The sequence below is a fragment of the Pholis gunnellus genome (genome assembly GCF_910591455.1).
Source record: "Pholis gunnellus genome assembly, chromosome: 8".
Taxonomy (NCBI): domain Eukaryota; kingdom Metazoa; phylum Chordata; class Actinopteri; order Perciformes; family Pholidae; genus Pholis; species Pholis gunnellus.
Genome location: NC_136534.1, coordinates 20,054,497 through 20,067,811, shown reverse-complemented (window position 1 = coordinate 20,067,811; position 13,315 = coordinate 20,054,497). Strand labels below are relative to the sequence as shown.

The 13,315-nt window shown below is 41.1% G+C and overlaps 1 protein-coding gene across 1 annotated transcript in view; it reads right to left on the bottom strand.

The window, feature by feature from the left end:
* The window catches only part of grik3 (glutamate ionotropic receptor kainate type subunit 3), a gene marked incomplete at both ends in the record, with an annotated part of 87,359 nt that extends 75,028 nt beyond the window's left edge, over positions 1-12,331 (bottom strand). Inside the window, one exon of the mRNA XM_079164285.1 lies at positions 12,217-12,331. Coding sequence (XP_079020411.1) covers positions 12,217-12,331 — 115 coding nt within the window. The remainder of the gene's footprint in view (positions 1-12,216) is intronic.
* Between the last annotated feature and the right edge of the window lie 984 nt (positions 12,332-13,315).

Genomic DNA, 13,315 nt, shown 5'->3' with positions numbered 1-13,315 from the left:
TCCAGTGCAGGGTCGAAAGACATGTTTAAAGCTAATATCAGCCAAGTTGTCACGGATTGATCGCAATGGCATGGGCACAAGTCTTTAAGAAACCTCAAGAAATTCAAGTGTCCTCAGAGGCTGATGCCAGAACATAAAATAATTAAGACTATGATTTGATGAGCTCCACCTTGGGCATTTTACCCACATAAGCTATGGGAATCAATAACCTGGGCCTGAGCCCTCAGAGTTCTCCGTTCTGACTTCTTTAACTTTCAATCATGTAGACCAATTCAATGATTATAAATGCCACGATGGCAATTCTTTTCCAATTGCCTTACTAAAAAAAAATACATTACACCCTGCCCATTTGTAGTTGCTGGTGCTGGCAAGGAGAGGGAGGAAGAAGAAGCACTTCTTGAAATAAATGTCACAATTCAATATGCATTATTGCAACACAGCATTCCTTTGACCATCATTTGTAATGGATCGTTTCATTTCCTATTCTTTGTACATTGTGAGACAATTTTAGGCCTCAAAGAGATGGTATGTTTTAAAGGCAGTTGAATGAATACTGTGCATAGAATGTATGGAAGAGCATTACCGTGTTGTCTCCTGTTAGTAAATCGAATCTTCCCAATGGATGAAATTTCTAGGAAGCATCCTTTTCATATGGCAAAATTTTAAGTGTGTACCTTCTGGAAAGCAACAGGAAAATTCAAGCATAGCGTGGCGCATTCTCTGACACAAAGATGAGATGGCAGCACACCGGACCCTTACACAGAATAGGGGACAATTATGAAGCACCATCCAATCAGGGGTCCCTGACAGGCTGAGCGGGGTCTGATGAGCCAGTGTGTCACTCCAGAGCTCCAGGACTTCACAGCTAATCAACCACCAAGGAGGGGCTTCAGGGGAACGATCACTCAAGCCCTCCATCACCATGCGGGGAGGAAGGCAATCACCAGCCCATTTCCATGTGCTGTTATTGCCACCTCCCACATTCGTCTCTCAAATCAATGACCAGGGAAGCACTGGATGGAGGCAAAGATCGCTGGTGGGGGTGCAATCAAATGAAGTGTGAAAAAAGACGAAAAGAAAGGAAAGAAAAAGAGAGAAAAAACTTTTGGTTCTGCATGCAGTTAATTCAAGCCATTTAATATCTTTAAATAAGCATAAATGGATTGGAAACATGAGGGGAACAGATTGAATGAGGCGCAATTGCTTTCCAACCAGCAGCACTGAAGATCCCTGTGATTGGGCATGCAAATTGAAATGTAAGTCTTGTAATACAGTGCGTTGAGGAGACAGAAGGGGTACGGGTCAAGGAAGGTGAGAAAGGGGAGTTTTAATTTTAACCTGGCAAGGGATTAACACAATGAGCATATGTTAGAGCCACATCTTCTGTGTGGTTAGAAAGGAGGAAGAGAAAGTGAATGAAACCCAAACAAAAGCTTATCTTTTACCCTCCTAAAAGAACAGGACTTCAAATAAATGGTTATTTCTTTTTTCAAGGAAAGGAAGATGGGTAATAGAGGAAGGAGACAAGAAATGGCTTTTCTGTCACCAAGATACGTATAATGTGAAACAAAAATGAATTCATAAACAGACAAAAGTCTGCCAGCCCGGAAGCTCAATAGTGCTCAGACTTCACAGATGCATCACAGCACGTAATTAGAGGTAATACCTCCTCCTGTCCTCTGTTTTAAGTTTGACAGTGGCTGAAGAGGCCCCACTGCACTAATAGGCTCCACTCAGAAAAGCACATACACACACACCATCATTACAGACTCGAAATCCAGCTGACAAACCCTGCTGATTGTCACTTGGCCTCCTGAAGGCCCTGATAGAGGAAAAGAAGATCATATCCCTCCCTTTTTGAAGCCATCCCTCCTTTTTGTGTGGTTAAATCTCCACCATGCTGGGTGCAAAAGACACATGCTCATCTAACAAAGGGGCATGTTGAAGTCTTACAATATAATACTCTCTATTGAGACATTTCCAAGGCTTTGTGCTGGAATCTGTATCAAACTTACCGTCTACTTATTATCTAATTTTGCATTAGGGCCGCAAGTAAACAATTAGCTTCATCATTGCTGAACATGTTTCTTTTGGGCTGCAGCTAATGAGTATTTTAATCATTGATTCATGTGCCTATTATTTCCTTGATTGTTTGGTCTATGAAATGTCAAAAAAAGGGGACATTGGGTATGTTTGCTTGAAAAGTAGTTCTTTCAGCTTTAGATTTGTTTGGACAATTAATTAAATTCATTTAATTCTATATTTATTCATATTATATGTCATGTATAAAATTCTAAAATAGCTGTAAGATGTTTAGTGGAGTGACCAATAGCCAAATAAGTATTCAATTCATGATAATGTGAATGACATAGCAAACAACTCTATTTTTACTGAATTAATGACTAAAAAAATACTTTTTCTGTTGACTGACTAATAATTTTGCCCTATTTTAAATCGCTTCATTAAGAGATTGCTCATTGTTATGCTGTATATTGTAGCCTGTTCTCCAGCAGTTCTACAATAGGAATGGTCCTAACCACATTTGAAGTAATTACCCCTCTGGCAGACAGCCGATCCATATGTGAACAGTGCAGAGGGAGGCTGAGCAGGACATTAACTGAGCATTAATTCTGTGATGCCAGCGTGATGCCAATTATTTTAAATGTGGTCAATGTTCTGATGGTTGTAAATTTCTCCAAGCACCAATCAGGCTAACAAAAGCTCCTTGGTGAAATGGAAAATGCACTCAAAAAGGAAAGTCAAGAGCAAAAAGCACGAACAGCAATTTTGTTGTTGAAATGAAAACAGAAGGACATGTGTACTGTAAATTGGATTGGAAATGAAATGTGCATCATATACGTAGTGTAGAAATGTATTTCACAGTAATAGCTTGATGATAGTTATAGAGGTCCTTTTTTGCCACCATTAGAAACCTTGCTTCCACTTACATACAGCTTTTGACATTTCTATTTGACCTTTCAAGACATTTAGAATATTGACATTTCTAAACTGTGTTGCGCTCTAAATTTTCTTAATAGATTTGTAAGTCTAGACATGTAATTACAGTGAAGAGCTTTTTCTTTTCCTTGTTTTGGCTTACAGAGAGCTTTTACATTTTCTGTGAGACATAAAATTATATTTAGCATATATCACAAGAGATGAAGCTCAGATTTTGCTACATATCCTATAACAGTTTACTGATACAGACGTTAAATCATCTGCATGTTGAAAATACCGCAGTTAAATATTGTTACTGTGTTTTGAAGACCAGAGATTATATTTATGGTCTTATTTTGATGGCATATTTGACTAAAATGGAAGGCAAGAAGGACCTGCAGTGTTTGCTTTACCAAAGAAAATAGTCAGCCTAATACACTGCAGATGTCTCATTAAATTTGCATATGATTATTGCAGCATTACTTCAACTGATCCTTCTCATCACACCAGATAATACTTGCTGATTGCATCCTATTTTGGTGCAGAATGATTTCATGGTATTATTTTCACTCTTGGTGAAAAGCAATTAGGAGCATCGCTCATATTTTGCCAAGTTTTATACAGAAATTAGCCAGCTTTCACAAAATTAATTCTCCTTTATTTCTCTTGCTCTGGATGAGTAAAAACTCTGGGGTTGAGGAGTTAAAGTGTTAACGTTAATGTGTGTGTGTGTGGGGGGGGATTTTCTGTTTTCAAATTTTTGACGAGGTAAACAAAAACACATTGTGGTTAGACAATGTGTTTTTGCTCTATAATGTATTACATATATATATATATATATATGTAATACATTATAAGTAATACATTATAATGATTGCTTGTGAGCTATAATACATTTACTGAACCAATTTACCAAAGTATAAATTGAGGCTGGAAGTGAAGAAACAGAAGCACCTGAGACTGTAAAACGTGATTTAGGAACAAAACAATCAGAAGCTGAATTTTTCATTAACTCTCTGTGATAGAAAATTGATTTGACAAAAAAAAATAAAAAATACCTGCCGCTTAGATGAGAGTCTAATCACACGCTATAATCTCCACCAATCACTTTCTACTTGGTTACCATGACAGCCATCTCTAATTCTCAAACCTTATCTGAAGGAGTGAAAATCTGCAGGACAGTTAAGTTACTATACTTGTTCTGGCTTTACATTAAAGGCCCGCATTCGTACAGACATCCCTTATAGTTTTACTAAAATGTACCGCAAGACAAACTGCCCAGAATCTCCTCTCTTCTTCTCCTCCTTGTCAATAATGATCTCTGTCCTTTTCCATATATCTGGGGTTGGTCACATGCAGACAAGCCGTCTTCAGACGAGTCACAGGGGAACATTTTGCGGTTAACCACACTGCTCTCCGGGGGCAACCTGGACAGTAGATCCGCAGCCGGTAAAACATTCGCTGAGACAGGAGAGCCCATCCCACATTGTCTTGCCTGCACACACGCAGCGCGAGTGCTGAGTGAAATCTTCTGGGTATTGGCTGTGTTAACTTAATTGACATTGGCTTTGAACCTCCTGGCTATCCATCAGTGGAGGGATGAGCACAGGGGCTAGAGAGGTAACCGCCGAGTCGTATGCACTTTCTGCGGTCGTCCTCGCATTTGTTACTGCCGGGATAAAAAGAGACGGGGAGAAGAAAAAAAGACGCGTGAGGTAGAATGCGGAGGAAATATCTCTGTTTCCCCCCTGATATTTTTGGTGATAGCCATTCATTTGTAGTGGTGTTGGCCTGAAGAGGTTTGTCTTATCTGTTGCTTCTATCTCTCTCTCTGGGGGGAAAATAGAGGGTGAGTCTTCTCTAGCCCACTCTCTCACAGTTGATTAGTAACTCCTGCTCTACCCCTACGCTCCAGGGATTCTATGCCAGTTCCCCTTATACATCCCCTTGTCATGCACATACTCACACTCCCTCTCTCTCCTAAACACACACTCATGCACACACATCTCCCTACAGTCATGGAACAGCAATTTGAGGGAATCACACAGCCAAGACCTGACATTTATAACAATGAGAGCTTGATTAAAAGGGCAGAATGAAACAGTGTCATAGTCCATTCATTGTCCTTAGCCTAAGTTAAATAGGATTTAAACCAGTGCATTGCGGCTGATACCTCCACTGTCAATTCCTGATTGCTTTAAAGCAGCGCAAAGAAAAGGTCTTGTTATTGTAATGCAGGTGAGTAACAGCATGTAACTCAGGTGTCAGAGGTGACCAAGTTTACACAAGAGCGTCTGGGAATAGATAAGGATGCCGCTAACGCGGGGGGAGGAAAAGCAAAGCTAATACTGCTCCGGTGAATGCAATGGTGTTTGAAAGGCACAGGAATAAAGCTTAGTTTTATCTGGCTTGGGGCAACACACAAAAGGCGGCCAGCATTGCAACGTGGCGGGTTTTAAAATTGGGATCAAAAGGTTCAAGCTAATTAACAAGCTAAATAAGAGTCCCCTAGCTTCATCTTTGTAACCACCCTCCCTCCGTCTCTTCTGCTGCTGTACCTTATGTGCCCATGCCGCTGTGTGTGTGTGTGTGTGTGTGTGTGTGCAGATTGCCAACAAATACAGTGCGTCTGAAAAAGTGTAGACAAATTGCTCCCCATGCTGAAATGTACAAAAAGAAAAAAAAGAAAGATGGAAACTCACCAAATTACCTCCAACAAGATCATTCTAATTAACTATGTTATATTGCTAGCTTGGCCCTGAGAGCGAAATGCCTCGCGATCAAGCTTTGTTCAAACTGTTTTGATGTTATTTGACTTTTCCAGCAGAGCCCCGAGGACGGCTCAGATTGGCAGAGTCAAATAGAAAGGACAAGGGCACATAATAAAGACAAATGGCTAGAGCATGAAATTTGATTCATTGCCTTGGTACAGAAACATTCACAGGGAAATGGCCAACATTGACATGCCATGAATTTCAAAACACTGTCAAATCCAAAAAGCACACGTCCTGCTATAATGACGTTGAGTCCCTAAGGGGCCTGCAGGGGGACTCAGGCCGATTGTGGACCAAATCAATCAGGCTGTTGTTTCTGATGGACGTTTCCATAGGTTGCTTCACCCAAATTAGAAATTATACCTTACCTTTAATGTTATTGGGCTATAAAGATACGTTTTGTTTTATTCTATCACATCATAAGATATTCTGTCACTCAGAGGCTTTTCAGAGGACTCTTATTTTTGTCGTTTCTTGGCTCTTAATTAAAGTTCTGTTTCATGTATTCTAGTTTGCTTTCCTTCCCTTTGGTATTTTAATCCTTACTTTTTCTGCATTGATTTTATGTTCTTATTATTTTGTATATTGTAATTTTTGGTATGTTTTGAAGCACTTTGTTCACTTCATATTTTCAAAAAGTGCTGTATGAATATCATCTGTCTGTGAGATTTCTGCCTCCATATTTTAAAACAAAGGAGGTTTTGTTCTTAGTGCCCACAGCATTAAAAACATACATTTAGTAGTGATTCACTGATACCGAATCCGATACGGACTCAATAATCCTGTTCGGGTATCAATTCAATGTTTACATACTATATACATTATATCTGATAAAATGTTATGGTTTGATCAATTGTTTTCTGTATTGAACAGTAACATCTTAGTTACACTTCAATTGTTATACTAAGTTGCTTATTATGTTATGAATAAATTAATACAACAATGAATAATCTATGTATTTGTTACATTTTGTCTTAAAAAATTTAAATGTTTAAGTCAAGTCTGATATTGCCCGACAGATAAAAGATCCCAGTCATGTCCACACAGTGAGGCATACATTAATTAAACACTGGTATCTGGTCGGTACTCTGTAACAGCCGATACCCAGGTATCGGGACAGAACAAGTTGGATCTGCGCATCCCTAGTTTAAAGAAATGAATTACAGTTGTGTTTTTCCACAAACTATGTGCAGGTTATGCTGGATATTCAAGTTTTAAACAAGTTTCATTGAGATTTTTTTCTACCTCATAAATAGTCCCAATGGCAACTGTTTCAAGTGGGTTATGTAGATTATCTACAGTAAAATTAAAATAGTGTAAATTTAGTTTCTAAATGCTGTAAGCCCAACAAACAAAATTCCATTGACTTGCATTGTACTAGGGGAGAAGTAGTAATTTCAGTGGCGACCAAAGCATGTGACACCAAAACTATCCTCATGGCTTAGCCATGCACTTAGCCTAGCGCTACAGCTAAATGAGTTTTGTTGTGATTTGGGTAAGATGACCCTTGAGCTTCTGTACAATCCCCGAATGGTTACGAATGACGGCAAAGTAAATATTGCCTGCAAAATAGCATCTACCAATCCTTATGACAGCAGTGATTTCCTAATTTTTTTCCTGAATAAAAAGATTAAATGTATTGCCATAAGGAATTCAGCACCTTATTTATGTCAATAGGCATCAGAAGCATATGTTTGGAGCAGGCCTCACTGCAGAGCACCCACTTTGTAGTACGATATGAAAACACCATCTGGTGTGTTAGCAGCGGCTAGGCTAAACTAGCTGGGGCTAGAAGGGGCCCTGCTGTGTCACAGGATTATCTTACTGGTTGGTAGATCCGCTCTATTAGCCCCTAGTGGCTGGGATTATTGGATGATCATTATTATGTGTGACTGAACAAGAAGCTAAGTACCTGCACTTCCTTGATGCTGTCAAGTCTTGCTAGTGTTAGTGATCAGAAACATTATGAGCAGATTTTCAGAGCATTACGCATTTATTTCACCTTGTCTTAAACATAAACACACTGTTCATTTGGTGCAGTTCGACTTGGACTTACCGACTTAAAAACAGGCTCTGCGCTTCAGAAAAGACAGACTATAAGCACGCCTGGAGCACATATTTGTTTGTGGAAGTAGAATGTCCCTTTCTAGTGCGTCTAAACCGGATCACAGGCGAGCACAGAAGACGTTCAGAGACGGGCCCTCTGCTCAAAAAAGCGAACATCTGCCGTTTCTCATCAGCGAGATTGAAGCTAATGACGAGCCGCGAGTGTGCTGACAGAGAGAATAGAATTGGATTGTGTACAAGAGGCCCAGTGAGACCAGACATATGTTTTGGAAAATGTTGTGGATGGAGTATGGCTCTATATAGTACGTGTGTGTGTGTGTGTGTGTGTGTGTGTGGAAGGTGAGATACACATGCCCGAGATTGGAGTAGTAGAAAACAGGCCGCTGCTTTTTTCTCTGCAGTTGATGTTTATACGAGTGGATGAAGGGGGAGTGTGTAAGCGCAGGTAAAACAACCGTTGTATTCTTCCCCCTTCAATCTCTGCTTTCGCTAACAGATAATGGAATTACACATCAAAGAAGCTTCCCCCTGTATCCAATTCTTCTGTGACCTCTAACAGCCTTTGTTCATATTCACCACGACAACTCCCCAGCCCCAAGCCTCCACCAGCAGGCTTCTCCCTGCTTCCTCTCTCTGTCTAGGGAGAGATTAAATTTAGATGAAAATGAAATATTCATTTTCACTCAGCAGCTGATGGCCATCTTTATTTGATACAACTTTTGATGCAACATCTCCTCATTGTCCTTCTTCATCACCAAAACACTTTTTTATTTCATTTCACTGTCCTCCTCTTCCCTCTTTTTGCCAGCCATACCATCCTCGTGTGGGTAATTCTCAAAACAAGCTGCCCTTTGGGTTTCACTTTGTTAAAAGTAGAAATGCAAAGTACCATTACAGCTTTTCGCAGTCTCTTGAAATATGTCTGAGTAATTTCAGATGAGACATTTGCGAGAAAAAAAAACCCCGGGCCGGGGAGTAGGGATCTCGGGGAGCATGCAAGTAGAGAGTGCACTCTCTATAGCTCGCTTAAAGAGTTAATCACATGAAAACTACTCAGTCTCTCTCTGCTGCTGGTGCGGGGATAAAGACAAACCTCTGAAGTGGCTCTGTGTTTGCAGACTTCAACCAAAGTGGTGACCACAGACCCGATTTATCCCACTGAAGCTTATGAGTGGTCACACTGCATACAGCTTCAAGTGCTGCACATTTGTCAGCTTACATTTAAATGTTCAGGCTGTTTCACACACAATAATTAAGTCTGCAGTCATGGCTGCCCAAAGCATTTTAGGGAGGCTAAATGAAAAATGCATGTGACCAGGTGTTGTAGGGGCAGAGCGAGGAGCAAAGGAAATGAAATCAACATGAAATCATGAGGGAGATTGATTAACTGGCACTGATTAAGTGCTTTGAGTATTAGGTAGATAAAGTAATTGATTATACAATAAATCCCTGTCAGGCAGTGAATAACCTCACTGAGAGAGAAAAGAGACACCAAATGATGAATTAGTTTCTTCAATCCACAGATGAAAGAGACAATGTATAATAATCTGTTATTACTGCAAGCTTTAACAAAAGATGGATGCATTTGCATGTGATCAAAATTGTGCAATCCCTATTTGATGGAGAAGCACGCAATGTATTACGGATTATAATTAATTGTGCAGATTGAATGCTGCTCGCTGGGGTCACAGAACAAAGCACAAAAAAAGCCACCATCATATTCAATGAAATCATCGGTGTACTGAGTCTTATTTCCTTGTTGGCAAACATACAAATTATCTCCAGACACATGCTACCTTCTGAGAGAAAAATGACATCCTCCAGCAGTTTCTTCTTCATTATACCAACATTGCATTATCCACTGAAATGGTTCCTAGATGAGACGAGAGGTTGCACAACATTTCAGGGGGGGGGGGGGGAAAGAATTACGAAAGGCAGACGGAGGGAGTCTAAAGAGAAGCACAGCGTGTAAGTGGACAAATACTGGAGGAGCAGTCTTTTATTCCCTCCAACAAATAGAAGCTGCAGAACAAGACGGAGCGACCATCTGGCCTCAACTTAGAGCAGTGCACTGTAAAAGCACTAAAATCAATGGCAACAACTCTACCTTGGATGCCCACCATTACCCAGATGGCGTACTTGGAGAACTGCACAGGCCACCTAACCAAGAGCAGTCACAGCACAGACAGAGAGCGCCCGTGCTCAAATACCACCTCCCACCTCGATGATTTTCACTGGTTTGTTTGCGTTGGTAACCAGTGCTGAGGAGCGACGTTGGCCACCGTGCGGCGACTATAAGAGAGCCCTCTGTTGGTTTTAGCGGGGTGGCTGCGACACAGAGCGCACACACACTAGCACACCAAGAACCAAACTACAACAAAAAAGGGGGGCACTACACACACACACACACACTCAAAAAAACGTTCATCCCAAAACGAATCAACAGACTGTGAATACTAACGTCCTCTCTGAGAAAATACGACAGTATTGCTGCAATAATACACATATAGCTTATCTGATGAACACCCCAAAGCGTATCCCCTCTTAAAACAGATGAACAGATGAATTCCTATTTTTGAGTGGACAAAATGAAATGGATGCACACATGGAAGTTTACGTAAACACTGAGCTTCAAAAGATTCATATGAAGACGTAAGCCTTCTGAATTAGATGTGTTTTTTTTTCTTTGGCATTGAGGCAAATTCAGCAACCTTGTCAAAATACAATCTTAGGAACACAAAAAAACAAACTGCTCCTGCACCGCAAGCATTGATAGATTCTATAAAAAGCAATAGTGCGACTGTAGCACATTTCAAGGTAAATTTGTCTCAGCACTTTGACATTTTTAAAAACAAAGCCTGTCAACTCTATTTCAGGTTTTCATTTGAGCTGCTGCCACTGTCAAAAAGAAAAAGGAGAAAAAAAGGAAAGAAATGTCCTTTTGACCAAACGATTTCAGTTCAGATCAGTAGAGAGAGAGCTTTAAGGATTTATGCGGCTTCTAAGACATCACCAAAGTCCATGCACAGCGATGTCACAGAAGTCATGGCTCTTCAGAGTGCAGCAGTCAATCACAGGGACGTCCTGGGCCTGCCTGACAGCGGCATATGACGCCTAGCACTAAACATTATTCTACAGTCTTCCACTTTATTCTGCGTGTTTCTGCTGAATTGCTTTTTTTTTTGAATTTGTATAAAATATACAGAAGGCTGGACAACATTCACTCCAGCTCATAGATATAGCGATACGTCATCCTGTTAAAGTCTAATAACTTTCCTTTGAATAAATGTAGCTCAATGACCACACGCGGAGCTTGACAGGAATGGTATTACAAAATCAGAGTGGGATGTTGGTGATTTGCACATATGTCACACAAGAGACTACTGATTTGGAAAGGCCATCCGCCTCTCTTAGAGCACTGGAATATAGAATATGCAATTTTTTAACATTCATCCACTCTCACCCGTCATTTACAACTCGAAGACAAAGAGCTCCATGCCATTAAGCAGCACTCACTCCCTGTCTGTACCCCGGCTGTTGTAGTGGTATGTTAATGTGGGCCAATGCCATTTTGAGTAATTGTCCTGCATGGCACTCCGCCAAATGTCAAAAACGATTTGCCTTGTGACAAAAACCTTATTGATCTTCATTCTGCTCCATGTCTCTTGGCGGCGCAAAATGTTTCATCGCATCGCCAGCCTCCAAATGACAATTCTCACATTGTTCGTCAGTGAGTGATTGGAAAAAGACAACACCAGCACAGACCCTGCTTCTTCTTTTTGTGTGTGTGAAAGAACCGGAGGGAGGACTCAGGATTTAACGGTGCAATGCAATGCAACTTTGAACAGATTGGTTTTTTTTTGTACACTGTGTGACCACTTTGTTTTGTTTGCAGTGACAAGATCATATAATATAAAATAAGATTAGATTGCACTCCACTCCCCTGAATAAATTGTAAAATTGTTTGAAACTTTCGCATGGTGTATTCCTTAATGTGATATTTGTTAATTGAACAGACTTCTTAAAAGCTAAACATTACTCCCAGAAGGCATGGCAATGATCCTGAATTTAGCTGGTGACTCAACATGCTGGCTGCAGAAAACAGACAAAGCAGAGTGCACAGAGGTCACACTAACCCACAATATTTCATGGCGTGGTCTCTGAGTGGAGAAGGCATCCTCAATTTTACAGGCAATAGTCAGCCATAATGCACTGCTCTCTTGTTGCATGCTGGCTGCTCCTCGTTTAAGTCAAATGAAACGACCCGACTAAGGCGAACTGCTCGTTTAAGCTTTACTCCCCCCAAAAAAACACCCGCTGCCGGTATGACCTCACGAATGAGGACCCGCACTAAAATGAGCGGAATAAAGGGGCAACTTTCAAGAACAGAAACATGCGCGTGTGTGCGCGTGTGTGTGTATAAATGTGGAACACTTACCTATTCGAATAACATGAGGCATCCCGTTAGAGTAGTGAATCCAAAAGAGACATGCAATCAGCAATGTCCAGTATTCCAAAATCGCACTCCGGGGAGACAGCCAAGTATTTCGCATGGTTGTAAAGTCGCGAGATCCACTTTTTAAAATTCCGACTCAGAATTGCTCATCAAAACTGAATTCGACGGAGCATATATGGATTTTGGTGTCTTCGATGAATTTGCGCTCATTGTACTTGGTGCAACATTCTTCAGGGTTTTTTTCTTTCTTTCTTTTTTTCTGTTACTCACAAGTCTGAGAGCGGCTCGATCAGGATGAAGCCCCCCAGCCCCTCACAGGCGGATCAGTGATACACCTGCGAACGCAGGCTGCTACAATTACCCTGCAGGAGTCTCTGTATCCCCTCCTTCCGCCGATGCTATCTGTCTACTGGCAAGTACCACGGCAACAGCCGAGCCGGACTCCCGCAACGCTGTGGAGGAGGAGAACTGCGCCTGCGGAACTTTGGGTCGCCTCGTACGATTCTGTCGCCCGACAAGACAAACAGAGAAAAGCGTCGAACGATGAGTGCTGAGGAATATGAACGCACTTCAGACGTTCAAATATAGCTTTCTGCAGTTTAATCACTCCAGTCTCCCATTCCAGTGATGAAAACTGTTAACACAGATGTACTTTGAGATGGTGGAAAAGCCGCTCCGCGACGCTCCTCTCCAGTTGCGCACGGTGATGGCACGAGGCTCGCTATTGAAGAACGTCCAAATCTGTACAAAAAGGCTCTTTGTTGCACAGTGTTCATTTAAAAAAAGCCTTCTAGTTTGTGCTGGATGGAAAGGCAGTGCAGAAAGCCGTGCATCTGCGTGCGTCTGACGACCCTCCTTCCACGGTGCCACTAGAGGCACGCGTCGTTACGCATACTTGTCAACTATGTCCAAGAAGTATTTTATGGAGGTGAGATGGATCCGAATAATGACCTGGTCTTCTACTTTTACAGTTGTTGTATACACTTGCAACATGGTATACATTATATAGATGTATGTTCTACATTATACATTTGATATTATGATATTTAGGGTTTTGTGTTCTCTAGAGATGCAGATTTAT